Source organism: Lissotriton helveticus, chromosome 2_1 (assembly GCF_964261635.1).
Source record: "Lissotriton helveticus chromosome 2_1, aLisHel1.1, whole genome shotgun sequence".
Classification (NCBI taxonomy): Eukaryota; Metazoa; Chordata; class Amphibia; order Caudata; family Salamandridae; genus Lissotriton; species Lissotriton helveticus.
In genome coordinates, this window is record NC_136059.1 from 1,625,250,229 (window position 1) to 1,625,274,632 (window position 24,404).

Sequence of the window (24,404 nt, forward strand, 5' to 3'; positions counted from 1 at the left end):
ACATTATGGTACATTTAACACATTATTACAAATTATTATTACATAATATTGGGAGGTAAGCGCCGTACATCTAACGGGTCTTTTGGACATAGCAGAATGACGAGCATAACTAGGTTACTTCAAATAGCACTCGCACTAACACGAGCCTGTGGCTTTTATTTTGGCAGCGGGAGACAACTTCACTCCATCGATACCACTGGAGGAAGGACTGTACGATCTTAGATATATGCCGGGATCAAATAAATAGATTACCGGGGAACATTAAGAGTTACCGATTTGAAGGTAAGCTCTTGACCCTATACTGGCAGGAGTAAATAATTAAATTAAGGTTTTAAATAGACCAGATCAGGACAAAATCTATTCGTTTTGTGATTTCTAGCGGACTCATTTGATACAGACTAAGACCTGACAAAGAAAATTTTGCCCATGCCACATAAAGCTGGGCCGGAAATATAACCAGCTAGAAGGTACGTTTTCTACTTATGGCACGGCTCTAAAATATAACATTATCATAAATGTAGAGGTAGAATGTGGACCATGTAGGAAATTTAATATCCTTTATAACTTGGTCATTTTAGGTACACAGGTCCATTAGCAATTGATATCAGGTAAGCCTGAGTATGAAGTACTCAGCATCCTAATGAGTTTAACAGAGCACTTTTCAAACATATTATCTTGAATGACTTATAGACCCGGCACTATTAATTCACGTAATTGAACACTGAACGGGTTGATGAATACTGGGGTGAGCACAAGTCCATTAACTATATTTATTATAGCACAATATACATAGGAATAACTATCACGAACTGTGGGGTATTGTTTCCATCTCTCGACATTGAGATGTCTCTACTCGTTTCTCTATGGGAGATTACTATCACTCCCACCTCCTTTTCCTCCCCAAATGCATGGATCTATACTGCACGAGGGTGTACATGAGAAATGTTTTCTCCCACTTATTTTCATGTAAATAGAATGACTTAATGTATACTTGATAATTACGAGATAGTGTATCTCGCAACTCCAATATATTTTTGTATTGTATCTTTTCCCGGCCCTGATGAAGTCGTGGGTCTCCGCCCAATCGACGAAACACGTGTTGGCTGGACTGAGGGAAAGCCTTTGAGATTAAATGAACCCTATTTTTCTTCACTTCGTGTAATTTTGTGGAATTTGGAAATATTGCATGACAAATCTTTGTTTGAAAATTTCTATTGGTGTGAAAGGAACCACAGCAGTTAATACATCCAAGGGAAGAGAACACTGCAATCACACCACTGGTCGCCAAAAGCAGCGCACAGTCCCTAGGACAACGCCAACAAGGAACAAAAGACTTTGGATAGCGCTATAGGGAAGTGGACAGAGGCATCAGAGCGCTTTAGCATCAAGGGTGAAGAGTCATACTGCACAGAGAGAGAACTGATGCCCAAACAGATCTCAGAGTGACCACACATTTTTAAAAGTCAAACCCTTCCACCACTCTAGGCAGGGAGAAACGACACTAAAGAAACCAGGGACGGGACGGGACTGGGCTGGGCTCATCTATGCTGCCAAAAAAAACAGCAAAAAAATAGAGCTTCCTCTTACTTTGCCCCCTCGGCCACTAAAGAAGCGCAGGCGTCAGCGTCAGGGAAACACAACATGGCACTATCGTATCCTCTACAGAGAACCCTGTGGTCCACGAGTTTGTCTTCACATGATCGTCTCTCTCAGCCTCATGATTCTGAACTATCTCCCCTGGATGATGAATGGGTTAAACACTGTTAGTTCTGAGCATCATCCTCTGTAGGCGAAGGCGAACGGTGGACGCGACGCCGCCGTTGCCAAGGGCCATTCCTCAATGTGGATACAATAGACGCGCTTGCGATGACCGTGCGAGCGAGCCCGTCCCAATAATGTGCCATTAGAGAAGAAATTGGGGTGGAAAGGTTAAACGAAAGGAGGAGAGGGGGCTCTCCCAAAGCGCATCGCGGGAAGAAATGCGTGTGCTCTAAAGAAGAAGAGCGAGTGCGGCCCCCGGGAAAACACAGACTCTGTGAGAAAGGAGGGGGCGGGGGGGTTACATTCGACAATTGGAAGTCGAAGGGGGTGTCGGCAAGGTGAGGGCAAAAAGGGCTATAAAAGCGTGGCAATAACAAAAGGCTCAAATAATCACAAGAGGCAATGGCAATCAATACTTAAGACATATAAAATGGCATTTAATAAAGGCATCAAGCTCAATAAACGGAGAATAAGGCATAAAGCACAATAAACAGAATAAGTAGAGAGTAAGGAAGAGTAACTTATCTGCTTGAAAGCCACATTTAAGAGAGGCAGCTCTGTTGTTGCTCGTGCCTTTTATTGAACATATGTTGTCACTGCGGTCTAGAACTTTCTATTTATGATGTAAGTGCGGCTGCTTGTGATTGCATTAAAAGATTAATGCATAATGTAGCCTCCTGTCTTGTAATGAAATGCAGGATTGACACAAGTACGTGTTTGTATCTGTAATGTGTAAATATGTAAAATTCTCCTCATGTAACATACTTGTTTTATTGTGAAGTGCTCCGACACCTTTGGGTAAAGTCTGCGCTATATAACAATGCATTAAATAAAACAATAAATAACAAGCATTGGAACAGCCAATAGGTCTCGCCTTTGGGACCTTATAAGTATTTAATTATGCAGCACAGTATCCTTGGTGCAACATCAACTGTTGCATGGCTAAACACTTATAATGTCCCAAAGGCGAGACCTATTGGCTATGCCAATGCTTTTTTGTTTTTATTCTATTTAAAATTCAGGCTTGGTCTGAGCATAGCATGCCAAAAGACCATTTGCCAGAAAATGCAAACATTAACAAACTGTCAATGCATGTTATATAGTGCAGGTACATAAAAAAAAAACGTCCTCGTTTAGATAAAGCAAGGCAGATGCAGGCGTCCACATAGATAAACATCAAAATACATACAGACTAATTGGGTGCAACATCGACGCACAAATGGGAATTATGCACATACCCCGCGGCGACATAAGTCTTGCACAGGCAGACTGGTCAGGTGCACGCTTTGGAAAGTCGCGAGTTTCTGGTCAACTGCATTTTATGTACGTGAGTTTTACGTTGTGAGGAAAAAAAACTACTGACAAAAACCTAGACATGCACGAAGGCAACGTTGTTTCGGCTAATACTCATAACTAACTGAATGTATCAGTATGATAAACTAGAGATTTGCTACATTTTCATTTATTTCTCGTTCTGCCACTCATTAACCCGGAAATGCCCTGAAAAGCACAAGTATGAAAGAATCCATTCGTAGATTATTAAGTGGCTATAGGACAAAGAGCATGTAACGGGACGAATTGGAGTTCGCAATGAAAGCAATCGCGCTATTTTAAGAAAAACAAACAAGGGTGGGCGGAAATAAAAGGAGAGGGTGCAGATACAACAGCGACACGCGCACGCGCTCGTCCGTACGCGTAAGAAAAGGGCTGCAGTACCAACTGGAAGCCCAATCCGGTGGTGTTGCTGTACTCGACCTACTCGAAAACGTAAGGAACAATCTCGCAATGCTGGCCCTACGGAGTGCGCTGAGAAGAGCCGCGAAATCACAGGTAAAACTGCCTTCCTAGCGACCGTTACGTGGGCTTTAAGCACGACCTTGTAACACCAAAGTTGTCTCAATGACAGCACGGGATGCGCAATTTCATACACGCATTCTGCAAGTGACAAAGGATAGTATTTCAATAAGTTGTACGCATCGTTCGCATGACCTTTGAAGACTACAAAAGAGGACGCGTGGCGTAATTAACTTGACGTGAGCACGGCGCAACGCACCCTTTAAAGCAAAAAAATCATAGAAACAGAAAAGGGAACATTCGTAGACATACCATCGCGGCCATCTTGGAGAGGAAGATCGTTAGGTCGAGATCTGGAGACGTCGGTTTTTATTGCAGTATATATTTATAGTTGCCAAGTTTAGTGCACTTAGGAGTGATATCCTATTGCTAGATGTTTGACACCTCGATTGACACATTTTAAAATTGTATTACACACACAATATAAGACTAGGAAGAACCTCTTAGCAGCATAAATAAATAAGTCACTTGTCAGCCCTGCCAAATACCACGCATCGGTTTTTAATCTGCCTGTGTGTGACATTTCCATGTTGTCGGTGTGCCATGTGTGATATTTTATGTAGTGAACAATCTATTCACTATGCATGGCCTCCTTTGAACGCACAGCTTCCAGTTAACCACACATCTTGTGTGTGACATGAGAACATGCTGCTTTCTTGCAGTCTTATTATTCTGCATTCTGGGACGTGTAGTTCTGTTTGCCCATTACATATGGCCTTCCCAGCCTTTGGATGAAAAAGATATTGGCTAACAGGACATATTTGCCAGTGAGCATGTATACAATGTTATAGTTTGATGATTTGACAATTAGATTGCACCTTTAGGGTGAAATATCTATGCATTCCATAATCTGGGAATAATGCAGATATTTCCACTAATATGTATGTGGAACTGTACAAACTGTGTAGAATTTTGAACGCTGTTGATAACAAGCATTTGCAAGAGTTAGATCTATTGGCGTTGTACATTATATGTGTGTACGGGAAATGTGTGGAGTTGATTTGTGTGGCGTTGAGCGAAATTATGCTTATTGGAATTATGTGTTATGGTGTGGAGTACATTTATGTGGATTGCTGCTGTGTGGCATAGATTGCATTTATGTGGGGTGTATTTATTTAGAGTGTAATTATGTGTAGTGTGAAAATGTGGCACTGAGTGGTATTATGTGGAATGTATTTATGTTGTGTTGTGCAGAATTGTGTGGCATTAAATTGAGTAATGTTGTGTGCAATCATGTGGCATGGTTTGTAGTGGTATTATGCGGCATGGTGTGGAGTAGTTTTACATGGTATAGAATTATGTGTCATGATGCGAAGTTGAATTTTTTTGTGGAGTGTAATTATGTGTTTTGGAATTGAGTGGATGCGTGCAGTGTAAATATATCAGATATGTGCTTAAAAAAGCCCACTGAAACTCCAGAAAAGAACCCAAACCCTATATTTCCTAAGTGAAGGATGCAGTAGTTTCAGGAGCACTGGTTAGCTCCTGCTTCGATACGGCCAGCGTCATTTGCCTTGTCTTGCCACATACCGGTAACATTACACCTTCAAGAAGCCAGGACTATTGAGTTTGTCAATGGTTGTAAGTTGCATAGCAGAAATAAGCAACAACTATGACTTCATTGTATATAATATTGAAAATGCTTCAGTTCTTGTGGGCGAGGTTGTGGTGTAAGGCTAACTGCAGACTTTTAAGCTGAGAGAGCAGGTTCGAGCCTGACAGGGGCTTAACAGGTTGTGATGCAAAAAATAAACATCATTATGTAATTTTATTTATTTAGTGTTTTACATAACGCAAATGTGACCCGTTAGGGTGTCAGAGCACTTAACAGACATATAGCGGCCCCGTTTGCGAAAATAGCAAGCATCATAAACTTACAAATGAAGAACAATATAAAACAATATAAAACAGTGGACAGTAACAGTTCTCTGTACTTACAATAATAATTGAGACTGATCGAATACGTCACATTACAAATTTCCTATTACTATCTAGGGATTCAGAGTTCAAAGTTTTAGCTGAGTGCTTGCCTCAGTAGCTTAACAAGATTGGGGACCCTGGAAAAGATCATGTAGATCCTAATGCTCTTCATTCAGGAAGTCATTGAGAGGCCCTCTGATCATAAATCCGTAGGGAACGGATGAAGAATCAATAGGCAGATGATTAGGTTAATCTTTGTGGAGAGTTATGGTAGGAACGTACTCCTTAGGAAGATCTTCGCCTCCTTCTTGAATTTTGAATGGAAAGGTATTATTTTAATGTTTGGCGGTAGCAAGGTCCAGGTTCTGAGTGTGGTGCCTGAGAAAGCTCTGTTGTATGTTTTTTTTCTTCTGGAAGAAAGGAAGTTTCAGCACGAGATCTTTTGCGCCCAGGAGTACCTGCCTCTTCCAGATATTACCACTTTCTGAGCTAGATAAACCAGTGTTTTAGAGTTTAGCGCCTTATGTGTGATACAGTCCAGTTTGATTTGCACTCTGGCTTCATATGGTAGCCAGTTCAGAGCTTTTAAGTGCGGAGAGATGTGATCACATTTTCTAGATCCAGTTATAAGTCTTGTGGCTGCATCGAGACCAGCTTTTAGCGGAGCTGTTGAGATCTTGGGCAGACCAATTAGAGTTGAACTGCCAAAGCCTGAACTGCCATTTTGAGGTATGACTTTTCTAGGAATGGTTTCCGTTTTCTAAGACAACTTGGGTGGTACTGGGCATTTTCAGCCAACAAGTTGATGTGGGTTTGCATGTTCAGGTTCTTGTCCAGCGTGAGTCCTAGTGATTTGGCTGAATCCACTAAGATCAGGGTGCAGTTAAGCGCAGTGATCAGTTTGGTCCATTCCTTTATTTCCAAATAGATTTTGTGGGGGGAAATTAGTAAGAATTCTGTTTTTTGCTCGTTTAGTTTAAGCTGATTACTTGTTAGCCAATGAATGATCATCTTTAGTGCTTCATTCATTGACTTGATCTCCTCAGGTGACAAGACTTTAACGTAAATCTGTCTGTCATCCGCATGCATATGGAACAAGATGTTGGCGTGTCGCAGTATTTCAGCCAGAGGGTCAATGTAAAGGTTAAAGAGCATTGGGGACAGAGTTGATCCTTGCGGTACACCAATCGCAATAGAGGACGGCGACAATAACTTTTGATGTACTAAAAATCTTTGTGATCTGTTCTCCAAGAAAGATTTAAACCATTTGAGGACGGTTCCCAACAGTCCTATCCTGCTTCTGAGTTGATGTAACTGGTGCTTATGTAAGGTGCACCAATATCTTCAACTGAGTTTGTTGTGTGTAAAAGTGAAACAAAAGTCTCTTTGAGTTTACGTAAAAAGCTGTGAAGGTTGGTCCTACTGCAGGCAAGTTCTTTTTTGCTCCCACCCCGCCAAGAGTGAGGGTAAAAATGGAGAGCTTCCTAGTGACCCGTTTCAGCACCTACTTTTAATAAGTGTCAGCAGTACCCAGACCCACATAAAGCTCTGCTTATAATTGCCGGATGTGTTAGAACCTTAAGATATGCAAGTATCTCGAGCAACATCTGGCAGTAGTTAAATATAAGCAAGCAAGATCAGGCTGGATGAAGAAATCCGGTGCACTCCTTGTCACGGTGCAAACAGTTACGTGAGTGAATCCGGGCTATCCAGTGTTGGATGGCTGAGGTTGTATGCCCGGTGTAAGTATATACAATGAAGTAATGTATGTCATTGCATATTTGTTAATGCCATCCATTCATCGCTTTCCTAAGCCATCTGTACTGATTAGCACATCCCGTTCTATGATGCGTGGAGTGTGTGTACAGCCGGGCCAGTCTCCTCCTCGAGCCCTGGGATTTATGCTGCGACATTGGAACAAAATCCGGCGGTTCTTCTGTGAGCCTTGGAATCTGTTTTTTCTGACTGTATGGGTGATTCTAGAGAATGTGAAAGTGTCCAGTGTTGTAGGAGCACCATTTAATCTGAAGTGATCAAATGTGGGGAACTGGACATCTAAATACAAATGGCCAGACTCGGGCCTTGCTGCCTGTCAGTGTTTTCTGCACTATACGCTCCCCAGTTATCGGCAATACTAGGCTGTCCATAAGCGGTGGTGCAGGTGAATGTAAAAAGGATCCACCTATCTTGTGACACATGGACCGCCCGGCCCAGCATGTGGTGGCCACTGCTTTAATCCGTGCTTGTGGTGTGGTCTAGGCAGTAGACACAGAAGTACTAAGCCCAGAGGGACTCCTTCAGTCTGATTAAAACAAAGTAAACTGGGAGAGCGCGGCTAGGGGAGGGGCGAGGATTGGCTAGAAAAACCCAGCTCCAAGTGCTTGTGGTTTTAGCCAATCATTGTTAGTTTTCAAGCACTTAACCACTGAAAACACAAGCGCTATTTAAATAAACACACACCTTTTCCTCTGCAAGAGTGCGGTCCTGCCAAGCGTCACGCAACAGGTGTGACGCTCACACATTTCAGTGCGGTGATCCGCATCACCGCACTGAAATGCATTGTCACGCATTTTGACACCTGCCAGGCGTGCCACCAGCGGCGCTTGTGCACGGGCTCTCTGCTGCTCGGCGGGACGTGCTGCTTGCTGGGCTGAGATCCTAACTAGTTAAACTACGTGCTCTCAGCTCTGTGGAGTGGCTGAGAGCCCTATAATGTATCTCACTCTGCCCATGCCTCCTGTGCCGCCTGGAAACAATGAGAAAATAGCTGCTGCGGCGCCAGCGCGGCGCGCCTTACAGAGTCAGATTCAGACTGCTCCAATTAGGGGGGAGGGAGGGGCTGTCGGCCTCTCAGCAGTCGATACTGCTGTCAGTCACTGTAGCCCACCATGGGGGCCGGGATTAGTTATGCGGATGTGCCGGTAGAGTGCCCTCACTAGTCCGGAGGAAGTAGGAGGAAGCGGCAGGGCACTCATCTGAGTCAGTGGAGTGCAGCACGAGACACGAGACTCGAGTATCTCATCGCCCGGGCCGTGGAAGTGGCATTAATGGTCGATTGCGACGGGCGGCCGGGCCAGCCGCTACGTGTAAAACAGTGCAGGCACCTGACAGCAGAGCCAGCCACAGTCAGCTTTCCATTTAACAATAAAACGTTTTAACAAAGACACTGGTGATGCTGTGGTAAGCCAGGTGTCGTTTTGTATATGACATTGATCAATTGCTGTTTGGTGCCGTGCCGTTTTGTCAATGACGTTAATGGATGCTGTTCAGCGGGCGGCACGGCTTTGCAGACAGTTTCTGATCTCACCGCGCCTGCCGTGATCTAACTACCATGTCACCCACACGACCCGTCTGCCAAACTGATGGTGCCTCAACAGGCACTGAAGGCTGTAGCGCTGCAGTGAGTGCAGCACAACTAAGGGCATATTAAAATGCAGGGTCTGCGCCAATCCTGTCACTCGAGGCCTAGGCCGTGGCCTCTGCACGGTGCAGGAGGAAGTCGTGGAGGCTGGCTCGTACCGTGACAGCACTGCAGTGTTCCCCACGCCACAAGTAAGTGTCTCACACTAACCTTTTAAGTAGCAAGCAGTCGGTTGTTTCAGACCATAGTTCTTTATTACGGTCTCACTCCTGCTCGCCGCTTGGCTTTGCAAGATACCAGCTCCTCTTCAGTGCGTGCTGCTCACAAATCTCACTGGCTTACTGTTGCACTAAGTGATTGTTTCACTAATGGACATTCTTACTGTACAACCTACTTTTTTTTGTTAATGTTTGAACTCTAGCATTGTTCCTGTTTATAATCATCCTAAAAAAAATACATAAATGTGCGCGCCATACAATACACATAAATAAATAAAAGATGTATTCCCTTCTTCTTCCCCCACCCCCCAGACCTAAGCCTCCATTTCTGTAACGTCAGCTCATCTCCCGTATTATAGGCACTATCTCTGCTGGAGGGCGGCTAGAGTACTGCAGGGGAAGCCTGATACATTTCACCATCTCAGTTGTGTTCCGTCTGCAGAGCAGATGGACATTTTCGTAGGTTTACACCCGAGTATTGGCCCAGGCAGCGAGGGCCCATAGGAAGTCCTGGAGCTAAGTTAGGGCACAGGCAGCGAGGGCCTCCAGGTAGGCACACTGTTAGAACAGAGTTTGGGTACAAGACTGATAGCAAATAAACAGAAAAAGCTAAGAGAAACAACCACTGGCAGGGTTGTATCTGCATACATTACAATTTTCAAACAACTCTAACATTGTTATCCAGATCTGTAGTATTACTTTTTAAATAAAAATATTGTTTTATTTGATTATTGTATTTAACATCGCTTCTCTGCTTATAATATTCTAGTTATTAGTCGCCATATATGACTAAGCAAAACGTTTGCATTCTTGCACCTGTTCATGTAGATTACTCTGAAGTTCTATGTCTGTGAAGGGAGATTATTCTAAGTATATGCTATTTTAATAGCACAAGCCAAGACAAGTGGAGTGATGTACAGGGTCAAGGCACGAGTATAGTCAACGAGTGATGGTAGAGGTACCTGGGTTCTGTGAGGAGACATGTAATATTACTGCATTGTGATGTCCTGCTCTTTAAAACGGTGCATCTACAACTCTTTCCTCAGTTCGAGCAGTGTTGAGGCAGTCCTGATGATACAGGGATGTTTTCCAGATCCTTCATCCATAGATGGAGAAAGTCAATTGCCTGTTTTAGAACTCTTTAGAGAACTCTTTTAGCTTAACTATGTGTGTTTGAACACATGATCCTAAAGCTGATCTCATTGCTCAAATAGATGTAATTTCTGATATTTATACTTTAACTCTCATCTTCATTGCTTGATTTTGCGCGCGAGGAAGTGTCACTCATAATCGGTGAAATGTCACTCATAATTACACTGAAATTATGAAAATGTCACACATAGCAATCTGAAACCTTGGCAGCTATGAGAGTGAAAGTGTCGAAGGCGGGTTTGGGGCAGTTGCAGGAGCACTGAGTGCAACCGGATGAGATGCACCACTATGTGTGCTGCAGAGGCGGGTACAGAGTAAGGGAGGGGAGGGAATATGGGAAAGTATAATAAAAGGCAAACACAGTGAAGCAAACATGCTGCGCAAAGCGCAGAAAATGAAGCATGGCTGGGTAAATCAGGAGAAGTAGAACCCGCATTAAAGCAACAGAAGTGGACAAGCCAGGCAAAGCAACAGAAGCGGACGGTATGACAAGAAGTAACCGACCAAAAGGAACAATAAATAAATGTTATTCCAAATAGGAGATAAAGAAGGCATTCATAAGTACACTGTACTTTACAGATGCTCCTCAGCCCTCAAAGGTAGTGAGGTATCAGCTGCAGCAACAAGACAGGAGGCTGCAAAGAAGAGTGATGCTGGGGTGCACCAATGGTAAGTAGGACCACAGGTAGACTGCAAAATCTGCCAAGGAAACTTTATAATATTGTATATTTTTCTTTTTTCACCAAAGCTATAACTTTTTTGTTTTTCTGGACCAGCTGAATAGCATGCCATTTGGTAAAAATGAAGGGATTCTCAGATTCGGGGTCATAGAAAATAAGGCTACTCGCTCACAGGTATCACAGGGGCTATAGTCTTTGCCAAAGCAAAAGACACACAAGTGATGGACGGTATGCAGAACAAATCAAAACATTCACCCCCAGTCAATAGATCTGGGCTAAATCCATCGTTTTTTTACTCACCATGCCACCCCAGTTTACCTGGCACACTTAGGGCGAGTAAGCAAAAGACACACAATTGACTTGACTGAATGCAGAACAAATCAAAACATTCACCCCCAGTCAAGAGATCTGGGGTAAATCCATTTTTTCATTTGCTCACCAAGCCACCCCAGTTTAGACCCAGCCATATGCAAATCAGTCTTACCCAAGATCCTCATGGGAGCAGTCAAGCCTGAACTGCCAAGCCAGGTCCTCCTTGGATGGAAACAAGCATCCTTGGACCGGTTTCGGGGTTTCACTTCTCATCAGCCAGGCTAGCTTGAATGCAGTGGCACAGTGAGCCCAGGACCCATGTCTGGGCATACCTGGGGCACTTAGTGCGAGAAAGCAAGAGACACACGACTCATGGTGGGCTCCGGCCTTGGGCAGCGCACCCAAACCAACGGACCACGCACGCAACCTGGGCTTCAACCTGGACTCCTCCCTCTCGATGACCAGACAAGTCAACGCCATCTCATCATCATGCTTTAACATCCTACGTATGCTCAAAAAGATCTTCCGCTGGATCCCCACCGAAACAAGAAAGACAGTCACCCAAGCACTTGTCACTAGCCGACTGGACTACGGAAACACCCTCTACGCTGGAACCACAGCCAAATTACAGAAAAAACTCCAACACATCCAGAAGGCCTCCGCCAGACTCATTCTAGACATCCCCCGCCACAATCACATATCCAGTCACCTGAGAGACCTCCACTGGCTCCCCGTCAACAAAAGAATAACGTTCCGTCTCCTCACCCACGCACACAAAGCCCTCTATGACCCAGGACCTAAATACCTCAACACGCGTCTGACCTTCTACACTCCCAATCGCCAACTACGATCGTCCAATCAAGCCCTAGCCGCAGTTCCACGCATCCAAAGATCCACCATGGGAGGAAGATCTTTCTCCTACTTAGCAGCCAAAACCTGGAATACTCTCCCCACCCACCTCCGCCTCACACAGAACCACCTCTCCTTCAGAAAACAACTCAAAACATGGTTATTTGATAAGTAACAAACACCCCCTCCCCCAAGCGCCTTGAGACCCTCTGGGTGAGTAGCGCGCTATATACATTTTGACTTGACTTGACATGGACAGAATGCAGAACACATCAAAACATTCACCCCAGTCAAGAGATCTGGGTTAAACCCATCATTCTTTTGCTCACCATGCCACCTAGTTTAGACCCAGTCATATGCAAATCAGTCTTGCCCAAGTTTGTCATGGAAACTGCCAAGCCAGGTTCTCCCTGGACTGGAAACGAGCATCCTAGGACCGGATTTGGGGCTTCACCCTTCATCAGCCAGGCTAGCCTGAATCCAGTGGCACAGTGAGCATGTGACCCACGTCTGGGTCCTCTGCCCAAGTTCCTTGTGGGAACAGTCAAGCTGATGGTTTTTGCCAGCAGATGCATACAGTCTAGCTTGCTGAGTAAGTAAGGAGATGCATGCTCTGCTGATCAAGTGTTTAAAAAATCCCATCCACAACTCTGCCCACGATTCAAAGCTGCTCCGCTCTGACTGTCAGTCTGAATTTCGGCAATTCACATTACCGTACAGGGACGAGCAAAGGCTTTAGCCAAATCACCACAACAACAAAACTAGCAGAGCGAGCCCTAATATAATCAAGGCTTAATTTTCACCCATCATCTATAACCTGTGGGCAATTTTTATGAGCTCAGTTGCTGACAGCTCTGCCATTTGCCACTCATGCTTGTTGGTGTGCAGGTCTGGGAGGGATGCTGTAACATGCCCTATTATGCATTAGTCTGTGTAGCACATGGTAGGGCTGGTTAGACGAATGCATTTTACTGCTGGTGTGAGCATTACCTCACGAAAATGCTTTAGTCACGCATTTATAGTGCCCCATGTCCACCATAACGCCAGCCCTATCAATAACCACGCATCAGGCATTAGACTAACACATTTCAGTGTGCTGGTCTGCATCACGGCACTGAAATGCAAAGTCATGCATTTACAGCACCTTCTCAGCTGTCCGGAGCGCTCTTACCACTGTGTGACTGAGGAAGATGGTGTCAGTGCGAAGTCCATGCTTCTTACGGCAGGCTCAGGGGCTCGCTCAGATGAGCTTGTGCTGGGGTAGGCTACAATGTAACCCATTCACCCCACACACTGGCGCGACATCAGCACCGATGTCACAAGAGTCAGTCTCAATTTCCCCAATGACCCAATTAGGACGGACTCATGAGCCACACAGAGATACACCTATAGAGAGGTGCCCACGAACAGGCAGGGGGCACTATACATAAATCCAATACCACTGACCGCAACACAAGTAGAAGAATGCTGCCAGCAAATGGAACCTGATAAGTTGCACTCTGCCGAAGATTCCATAAGAGTAAGAAGTGTTCAATAAATCAGCAGGAATACCTAGCAATGTTAAACTTGAGCACTACACTCGGTTGTAACGCAGATACGCTTGGAGCATGACATAATTGCTTAATACAAATTTACTAATTGCTTGTATCAGCTGTGTTTTCTAAAATTGCTTTCAATCTGACCTTTAAAAAATTTCTAAGCGTTCTGATTGGCTTTCGGGAGGCAGGATTGCCTGACTATGTTAGGACTGGATCGAGGAGGACCCTAATTGGGGTGATGAAGATTACCAGTAAGTAACAAGACCATACTCTACTGCCACAACATTTGCACCCAATTAATACTCATACTTTCAATACCGCAACTGCCAATACTGCAATGCCTTCGAATTTCTGCCTGGCCACGTGGTCAGAATCTGGACACTGCAAACCAAAATCAGGGATTATTTGAATGTATCTTGGGTACTCATTTGAATGCTTAATTTGGGATGTGAACAGTAACTCTGCTACCAATAACTGTGTAAAATTTCTCTGGGGTTCCAAAGGGTCCGCTAAGACCATAAACTCCAACGTACAAATTTTGTCCCTTAGAAATCCTGATGGCTTACTGACAGGTAAATGGGCCTTTGCCATCATCGTGTGAATGGAGCTAGAACGAGAAATTCAAATCATGCATATATCATCAACGTTTAGATTCTTAATGTTCAATCGGTGATGAGAGTTTGATACAGTTTTCAAAACCTTTATTTATCTTAAAGGATTAGTATTGTTAGTCATCTTTGTTCAGATTAGTCCAGTTTACAGAAATACCAAATTAAAGTTTGATTAGTGAGAGCATACATCAATACTTAGCTTTCCGTAAAGGACAATTGTCACTAAATTAGCTAAGAGCCTACTCTACTTTAAGTAGAACCCATGAAGAGTTCCTTTTTCAGAAAAGAGCAAGATAGAACACCTCATGAAGAGTCTTTCCGGAAACTTAGTCGTATTCCCTACAGTCACAGTAGCAACCATCAATAAATCAGTGAAGAAGAAATGATCATTGCAGTAGCATTGATCAGAAAAAAGGTTTGGATAAGGTAAAGAGAAAAGTCCCCTTTACCAATAGCTGTCGGTAACAAAGAATAAGAAATGACTATCTGCAGATTCAAAGGGCCTGGAGTTTGCAGATTTGCTTCAGTCCTCCATAGTTTAGTTCAGCAGATCTATTCAGCCATTCTTTCACACTATCTAGATAGGAACACTTATTAATATAAAATCACACAATAATGTATCAAAGCGTATGCGTCGTTAGTAGCTCTCCTCCAATGGAAACCCCTCATTCGATGGTGTTGTCATCTTCTGATGCTTTTTTTCTCAAGTCACATGGTAAACATTCATGGCAGTACATAGTAATACATTGTTGCATACTTTCGCAACATGGAGGAAAGTTCTCATGAGAACCTTACCTAGGCTAAAAGATGCGCTCTTTGTCCATTGTGAATATGAAAGCGAGACCAATAGCTGAGACAAAACTAGCAATAATATGCTAGTGAGGCTTACATAATGTATATCTAAATCATTATTTAGCCTCTTCCACGCTGATGACGGAACCGCTCCGTCATCAGCCGCGGTAGAGCTGTGCTGATGACGGAGCGGTTCCGTCATGGCCCGCCCGATGCGCCTGCGCGGCGCGTTCTATTGAGCGGATGGGGCCATGACGGAACCGCTCCGTCATGAGCACAGCTCGACCAAGGCTGGTGACGGTTCCGTCACCATCATGGGCGCGCCGCGCGGCCCCCCCGCCCCCTTAGCGCTGCGGCGGAATAGCCGCCGCAGCGAAGGTGTTAATCTAGCAGTTACAGCAGAGATCTTCATTCAACATAAAATGAGCTAATGTGGAAAGATGAAGTTAAGGACACAAGCTTTTAAGTCAGCACATTGTTAAGTAATATGCGGGTGCTAGGCAACATTTTATGAACAAACGTCTATTAAGCTGTGAGCAAGAGTCGAAAGAAAAGTCTTTTTGGGCCTAATAAAGAGGCACATTTACGATTGATAGCTTAGTACAAAAAGTGTTCTTAGCGTTATTTGATATACATTTAGATAAGCAGATTTTGACTCCATGTGATTAATTGCTGAATTATTTTGCAACACTTATGCATTTCAAAAATAATTCTTTCACGTTCTAAAGCAAGCACATTTTTCTGCATGTCATTTTCTATGTGAAAATATTTCAGCAGCAGTTTAAATGCATTCTAATATGGTTTGTAAGTCAAAATGTGATTTTTAAAGTTATTTCCCACAGCTATGTACTTTAATCTTGCCTCATCAATTGCCCCAACTCATTTGCAATTTATGTTTGGATAAATGAAACAGCTTATTAGGAAACTTCATATATTTTGAGCATGGCTTGCATGTTGCTCTGACCTCTCTGGGGGAGAGTTTGATTTCAGGCTCCAACAATGCCAATCCCCAACACACACACACACACTCCTCCCCCTGCCAAAAGTTGCCTCCCTCTTCTGAGGTCAAAGCATTGTAATAGTTGTAGCGATTTCTTCTTGGCAGCCAGTTTTCACAAGAGGTGAATGTCTTGTCTGGGGATTTTTCAATCGGTGAGTTCATGTGCTTTCTGTGCGGTAATCCAGTTAAGGTCACTGCTACTGCTGTTACTGGGGTGGGTATCAATTTTCTCTCCAGGCACATTGCGTCAAGACTTATTCAGAACACAGGATGGTATCCATTACTGTACCGGCAATGTTTGTTTGTGAGAGACAAGGCTCCCCTGACTCCAGGCCTTCACCCTCAGTCGCATATGCAAAATGTTAATTCATTCAGAGGAAAACCATCCGGTTGCATGGGGCCCCCCAGTAATCAACAAGGTCATTACGGCGTCAGGGAGGAGATCAGCAGATGGACTGATTAGTATTTCTAATGACCTCACATATAGTGACGTCTCGAGAAGTGACATCATATGAAGTGATGTCTTGTCCTATAATTTTCTTCATATATTTGGGAATGTGCCTATTATAATGCCAAAACTGAGATAATTCCTGTGTTTTACGCTAGATTGTAAATATATGTGTACAAAGAATTTGTATTTAAACCAAGCATACAGATAGATCAACATGTATTCTGTGAACACAGAGCAGTGAATGTTTTAGACAGGCGAGCGTACATTTAAATCATAATCTTTGCATTTATATGTCATTAGTTGCATTGTATAACCTTACATAGTATAAAATGTACATGCCATAATTTGCGAAGTATAACCTTTTGGGCTAGTGTTTATACTTAATGTATGAAGACAAACAAAATCGAAGAATACAGATTTTAGGGAGCTAAGCACACTTGCCATTATGATGATTTGGATCATATGACGTTAGTAATGAATGTTACAAGAAGTTAAAGGCGATTTCTTTGTGATACATTAAAACTGTGTGAATTGTGCATGAGGTTTGTGATCTGACGTGGCCTCCGGACTTCATGTGCATCTTACAAAAACAACAAATTAGTGCAATCACACAGAAATGTGAAAACATTTTTGAAGTTTGTTGTATTTTTTACAATGTATGAGTTCCATTGATAAATGTGTAATTATGTTTGATCTTGGAACTGATTGAAAGTGGCATTTTTAAACTGACTAGTGGCGCTTGGTAATTACATTTTTAAACTTTTTCTCAGAGTTAATAAAGTGCTGGTTGTATGTTTTTAAAGGTTAAGCTCTGGCTGTTTAAGGGTTTCTTGGATTCACACCTTCTTAAGCCACTGAATGCTGATTACATTGTGTTTTGTTGCTTGGCAACCAGGTTGCCTTTGCATCCTCGTGTAATGTACAGAATGTTTTTACTTAACTATGTGTTCTGGTTCCACTTAGTAGTTGTGGGCCAGAACGTTACTGAGTGGACTTGTTAGTACAGGGATTTCTGGTAGGCTAAGGCTGACGCCAAAGCCAGGCAGACACCACCATTCTAGTCAGGGCAAGGGAGTCACACGCCAAGATAACCCCTGCTCACCCCCTTGGTACCTTGGCACGAGCAGACAGGCTTATCCCGGAGGCAATGTGTAAAGCATTTGCGCACGCACACAACAGCAACAACATCCTAGGCACACCACAAAAGGAACTCCACACAAGGTTATATAAAAATAACTTTTGTATTGTCAAAACACATCAGATAGTAATCACACATGTACATTGTGCCAACTGGCACGGGCAATATTCACAAGGGATTATGTACAAGACAGGGCCCCCTGGACCACTGTCAGGAATCAACACTTAGGAGAAATAGCACTTTGTAGATCATAGGATAAGGGTAACACAAAAGAACAATTATAGGTCACAACCAGTAACTACGGGTAAAGGAAGGTACACACTACGCAACACTAATAACCATAGGCCTAGATCACGCATGGACACATAACCTCTCTAGTATAAACTCTACAAGGCAAAACACAACCACCTAAGAATAAAATACATTTAGGGATATAAGCAAGAACACATTACACATGATGCATCACAACATTCAGAGGTGTAGGGAAGGAAAACACATGATGCATAAACATACATTCAGCGGTGTAAGAACAAGGCACATGATGCATCAAAAACACATTCAGAGGTGCAGGGCAGGACACATGCATAATAGCATAAATCATAACAGCACATAAAGCATATTAGCGCAGAAATCATATCTAGGCCTAACCAGTAAAACTACAGTAGGCAATCTCCTCACTAATATAAACACACGTAGGTAAGCACACAGCAAAAATTCATGATGTATAACCAACACATTCAGAGGTGTAAGAACAAGGCACATGACGCATAAAAAACACATTCAGAGGTGCAGGAAAACACAATTGCGCAAAACTTATATAAGCCACCCCCCGTGGCAGTCCCTAGGCCAACTGGCCTTGTTGGGGCTAGGACGCCCTGTGTCCAAAAGTCAGGGGCCTAAACGTGGCAGCTGCCCACTAAGTGCTGGGCAGCTGTAGGATTTCTTCTGGGCCCTCTGAAAGAATACTGGGGCCCAAGAACTACCTGTGAGCCTCGCAGGCTCTAGCATCCAAAACAACTGTGTCCCGAGCCTCTCAGGGCTCTCAACGGATGCGGCACTCAAGAGCCTCTCTGGGCTCGTAGAACAACAATGATGCAGGGAATCGTAGGAGTCTCACTCGGGGGACTCCGGATCAGAAAACTGCCCCTGGAGCCCTCTCAGGGCTTTAAAACATAACTGCCTTCAAGAGCCTCTCGTCGGCTCTACAAACAAATGCGGGGTCGTTGGAGCCCCACTCGGGGGACTCAGAAGCACATAAAATGCCCTGGGGGGGAGCGGAGACACCTCTGGAGCGGCCCGCTGCCTCTCGGGGCCGCTCAAGTACTCTGCCCGGGCCCTCACGGGGTCCCTATGACCACCAGCGCCCCATACCTCTAACCAGCCACATGGGGGAGGGGGGAGGGCACCGGCAATGTGGCCCGACGCCTCACCCCTCCTTGAGATCCCAACACCGCGTGGCCCCACTCACCGGGACTTGGCGCTGGGACTCCTCTGACTGCACCCACAGGGCTCTCCTCTTCACACGGGAGCCCCGTTTCTTCTCCATTGGGCTTCACTGTTTGAGACACATGCAGGGCTCTCACTGAAGCTGCGGGAGCCCTGCTTCCCCGTCTCCTACGCCAGTGCCGCTTCTTGGGCGTGCGCGGCCCGCACTCCTCCGCCGCTTTCTCTCTCTCAGCTCCGGGCTTCCTGTTTGTGGCGCCTGGCCCTGTCACGCTGCAGTTTACCTGACTTCCGGTTTGGGGGCCGCCAATGGCAGCGCGGCCCTCGGTTGGGAGGCGGGCCCAGCACTCTGCCGCAGAACTCGGGGTAGGCTCCCTATTAAAATAACGAAGGCAAATATGCGGCGTGGCAGCCGCTTAGGCAAAAATACAGCGCTCTGAGCGCTAGCAGCAAAAATAAGCACTCCCAAGCGCTATCACAGCAACACAAGCGCTTCCAAGCGCTAGAGGCAATCAACAGCGCTCCCAGGCGCTTAGAGGCAATAAAGGTCCAGCAAAAAGTCAGCAAAAGTCCTTCAGCCATCCAGGGCATCCAGGGACTGGGCAGGGCCCAGGAAGGCAAGCCTTCCCCGAGCCCGAGCAGCAGCACGCCCCTGGCAGGATTCAAGTCAGAAACAAGAACATTTTCAGAGTGTCACAGCACCCTTTTTATACCCAAAATCCTTTGTCTAAAGGGTGCAGGCAGTGTGAGAGCCAGCTACAACTGGTTATGGGGAACTGCTTTCACTGGCCAGGCTAGGGACATCAGACGCACCACAGGGGGCGGAGACAGCATTGTGTGGGGAAAACCCAGCCCTATTCACTCCCAGGTGCTATCTCCTCCCACCACTCTAGTTGCAGATGCAGTCATTCAACCAAGGACTGACTCAGAAAACCTCCTGGGGACTCCCCAGCCTCTTTCAGCCTCAAACCAGACAGTCAATCCACAAGCAGGCCCAGGCACACTCCTGGAGCCAGGCTCCAGCCAATCACGTGCCATCAGACTCACTACACACGCACACCCATGTCTAGAAGTGGCACTTCCACACACATTCATGCCACATACATCATTACGCAGCATTCAATCTCACAAGTTCGCACATACCAAACTCGACCCTGCACTCCCCACACATCAGGAACTACCATGGTCACACATATTCCCCATGCATTCCTATGGGAGGGCAGGTCACTCACCACACATACACAGAGAGCTCTCGCACTTTACACTGTACCACAGTGAAAAAGTGCGCAAAGGCCTAAAATCACCAAAACCAGGTTCCAGAAACAGGCTAGTAAAAAGCAAAAAGTTTCGGGGTGAACCTGCCAAAAGGGCCAGGTCCAACACAACCCCCTTTCAGCCAAAACGCAGGGTAGACCAATCACTCCACTGATGGGCTTCCCTGCTTTGGGCGACAAAACACGGGCCCGCACGGCAGGGACACCCTCCGGTTTTGCGCCCTTCTGAACCCACATAGATTTCTCTCAACAAGAGCTCTCTGGCACAACTAGGATACCCCACTGGTACTCTCTAGTCATCCACGGCCAGAACCAGGCCCTAGGCCATCCACATGTCACAGGTCCTGACCACTTCACAGAGTGGGGGGCAGTAACCCCTGGCACACAATAGCCATTCTCCACTCTCCCTCTCAGTGTAGCTACAACTACCACTGATCCTTCAACCTAGGGACCATACCCTCAGGTTGACCAGAGGTCATCGGCAAGAATGCCCCACCCTACCTCTACTTCTGGGGTTCTGCGCCCTCCCAGGGAAGCACCCACTAGAACACAACTCTCCTAACAGATCAGGACCTCACTCCATCAAATGGTCTACCACCTGGGAACTGGAAACTATTTCACTTCGGAGGTAAGAAGCACACAGCACCGTCCCTCTTCAAGCAGGTGGGGGGACACAGCAAAGTCCCCTTTCCTCTATCTTAGTGGAAACAACAAACTGCAGGTGAGCCCCAGATCACACAGCAAGGGCAGCCCCCTCAGTCTCTTCAGCTGACCTACTTTGGCAGAGATTCCTTCTTGACCTGGAAGTTTCCTGATCTCCCAACCTAGGATCTAAACCCTCAGGTTGCACCGGGGTCAGAGGTAAGGATACCGTCCCTCTGCACCCCCTTCCAGAGTTCTGCACCCTCCCCCCTTGGAGCGGTACTCCGGGAAGCCAAAACCGGTCAGGACACTGATTACAGATGCCCTTCCCTCCAGGTCAGGCTGAACCTGAACCTGGCCTCCCCCTTCCTCGGGGAACGACCTCCAGAGGCCCCACAAATGGTCAAGCACTCTGGACGGTCAAATGCCCAGCAAACCAGGACTTCTGCACCCTCCACTTAGGAGCGGTACTACCCAAAGCCAGGACCGCCGGAGTTCTGGTTACAGAAACTCCCCGTCCTCTAGACACAGGAAGATCCTCCTCAAATGACCTGTAAGTACAGCTTAGGCCCCTGACCTGGCGCTCCCTTAGGGAACCCTCCAGGCCCTGACACAGGTTTCGGGCCAACGTGGGACACACCGTCCCACACTCACTCCGCCTCCACTGAGACAGGACGTGAGCCCCTACACCCCTACCATCCTACTGGGACCCAGCTGGGCTGCACATGAACCTCTTCCCCCTACGTAGGATCATCAGATACACAAGCTACTACTTTTAGAATCACTCCCCAATGCACCTGCAAGACATCTAGCACACCGCCAGACGTCCACCTTCTTGTCCAGTGCCTCTGCAGGACCTCCTGCACACCACCAGAGGTACACCTCCCGTGCAAGCTCCTTTTTAAAAAAAAACCTCACACCAACTCCTCCAGTTCAACACACCACTCATCCACACACTCCCCCTCCAGACTAGTGAGACAGTTCCTCACTGCCCCTGACTCTCAACCTGTACCCCTCTTACTGAGCACCAGGCACCATACTCTGGGAACTGGGAATGGGACTTCACGCACTGGACACATTTTAGCTGCCACCACTGGATCCTACCATACTGGGGAATCCAGACACACACACTACACTCAGGGGATAACCACCCTCCCGAGCAAGCCATTCCTCCTCCAACTCCCTCTCTTCCATCTACCCACACAGGGACAGGAACAGGGATTGCGCACTGGACCCAGCAAGGGATTCCTGATCTATGGGAACCTACCCCTCTACTGGCGTCCCGCCCTGTCATTTTCTTTCATCTGCCACTAAACATAAAAGCGCAGGAACACCATTTGAAAATGACACTCTTGAGGAAAATACAAAATCATAAACAATAATCCCAAACATGTGACTATCTAGAATGCAGAGGTTTGTAATGTAGCCAGTTGTCGCTGTGATACTGCGCAAACACAAGTCCTAATCCTCACCGCTGTCCAACAATGTTAGAACTGGGATTTCTGGTAGGCTAAGGCTGACGCCAAAGCCAGGCAGAAACCACCATTCTAGTCAGGGCAAGGGATTCACACGCCAAGATAACCACTGCTCACCCCCTTGGTAGCTTGGCACGAGCAGACAGGCTTATCCCGGAGGCAATGTGTAAAGCATTTGCGCACGCACATAACAGCAACAACATCCTAGGCACACCACAAAAGGAACTCCACACAAGGTTATATAAAAATAACTTTTGTATTGTCAAAACACATCAGATAGTAATCACACATGTACATTGTGCCAACTGGCACGGTCAATATTCACAAGGGATTATGTACAAGACAGGGCCCCCTGGACCACTGTCAGGAATCAACACTTAGCAGAAATAGCACTTTGTAGATCATAAGATAAGGGTAACACAAAAGAACAATTATAGGTCACAACCAGTAACTACTGGTAAAGGTAGGTACACACTACGCAATACTAATAACCATAGGCCTAGATCACGCATGGACACATAACCTCTCTAGTATAAACTCTACTAGGCAAAACACAACCACCTAAGAATAAAATACATTTAGGGGTATAAGCAAGAACACATTACACATGATGCTTCGCAACATTCAGAGGTGTAGGGAAGGAAAACACATGATGCATAAACATACATTCAGCGGTGTAAGAACAAGGCACATGATGCATCAAAAACACATTCAGAGGTGCAGGGCAGGACACATGCATAATAGCATAAATCAAAACAGCACATAAAGCATATTAGCGCAGAAATCATATCTAGGCCTAACCAGTAAAACTACAGTAGGCAATCTCCTCACTAATCTAAACACACATAGGTAAGCACACAGCAAAAACACATGATGTATAACCAACACATTCAGAGGTGTAAGAACAAGGCACATGACGCATAAAAAACACATTCAGAGGTGCAGGAAAACACAATTGCTCAAAACTTACATAAGCCACCACCCGTGGCAGTCCCTAGGCCAACTGGCCTTGTTGGGGCTAGGACGCCCTGTGTCCAAAAGTCAGGGGCCTAAACGTGGCAGCTGCCCACTACGTGCTGGGCAGCTGTAGGATCTCTTCTGGGCCCTCTGAAAGAATACTGGGGCCCAAGAACTACCTGTGAGCCTCGCAGGCTCTAGCATCCAAAACAACTGTGCCCCCGAGCCTCTCAGGGCTCTCAACGGATGCGGCACTCAAGAGCCTCTCTGGGCCAGTAGAACAACAATGATGCGGGGAATCGTAGGAGTCCCACTCGGGGGACTCAGGAACAGAAAACTTCCCCCGAGCCCTCTCAGGGCTTTAAAACAAAACTGCCTTCAAGAGCCTCTCGTCGGCTCTACAAACAAATGCGGGGTCATTGGAGCCCCACTCGGGGGACTCAGAAGCACGTAAAATGCCCTGGGGGGGGGGCGCAGATACCTCTGGAGCGGCCAGCTGCCTCTCGGGGCCGCTCAAGTACACTCCCCGGGCCCTCACGGGGTCCCTATGACCACCAGCACTCCATACCTCTAACCAGCCACACGGGGGGTGGGCGGGCACCGGCAATGTGCCCAGACGCCTCCCCCTCCATGAGAACCCAACACCGCGTGGCCCCACTCACCGGGACTTGGCGCTGGGACTCCTCTGACTGCACACACGGGGCTCTCCTCTTCACATGGGAGCCCCGTTTCTTCTCCATTGGGCTTCACTGTTTGAGACGCATGCAGGGCTCTCACTGCAGCTGCGGGAGCCCTGCTTCCCCGTCTCCTCCGCCGGTGCCACTTCTTGGGCGTGCGCGGCCCACACTCCTCCACCGCTTTCTCTCTCTCGGCTCCGGGCTTCCTGTTTGTGCCGCCTGGCCCTGTCACACTGCAGTTTGCCTGACTTCCGGTTTGGGGGCCGCCAATGGCGGGCCCAGCACTCGGCAGCAGAACT

General features: G+C 46.1%; 1 protein-coding gene across 1 annotated transcript in view; it reads left to right on the forward strand.

Annotated features, from left to right (window-relative positions):
- Positions 1-3,392: 3,392 nt before the first annotated feature.
- The window catches only part of LOC144818808 (protein NipSnap homolog 3A-like), a 289,090-nt gene continuing 268,078 nt past the window's right edge, over positions 3,393-24,404 (forward strand). Inside the window, exon 1 of the mRNA XM_078676578.1 lies at positions 3,393-3,591. Within this exon, the coding sequence (XP_078532704.1) occupies positions 3,547-3,591 (45 nt within the window). The 5' untranslated portion in view covers positions 3,393-3,546. The remainder of the gene's footprint in view (positions 3,592-24,404) is intronic.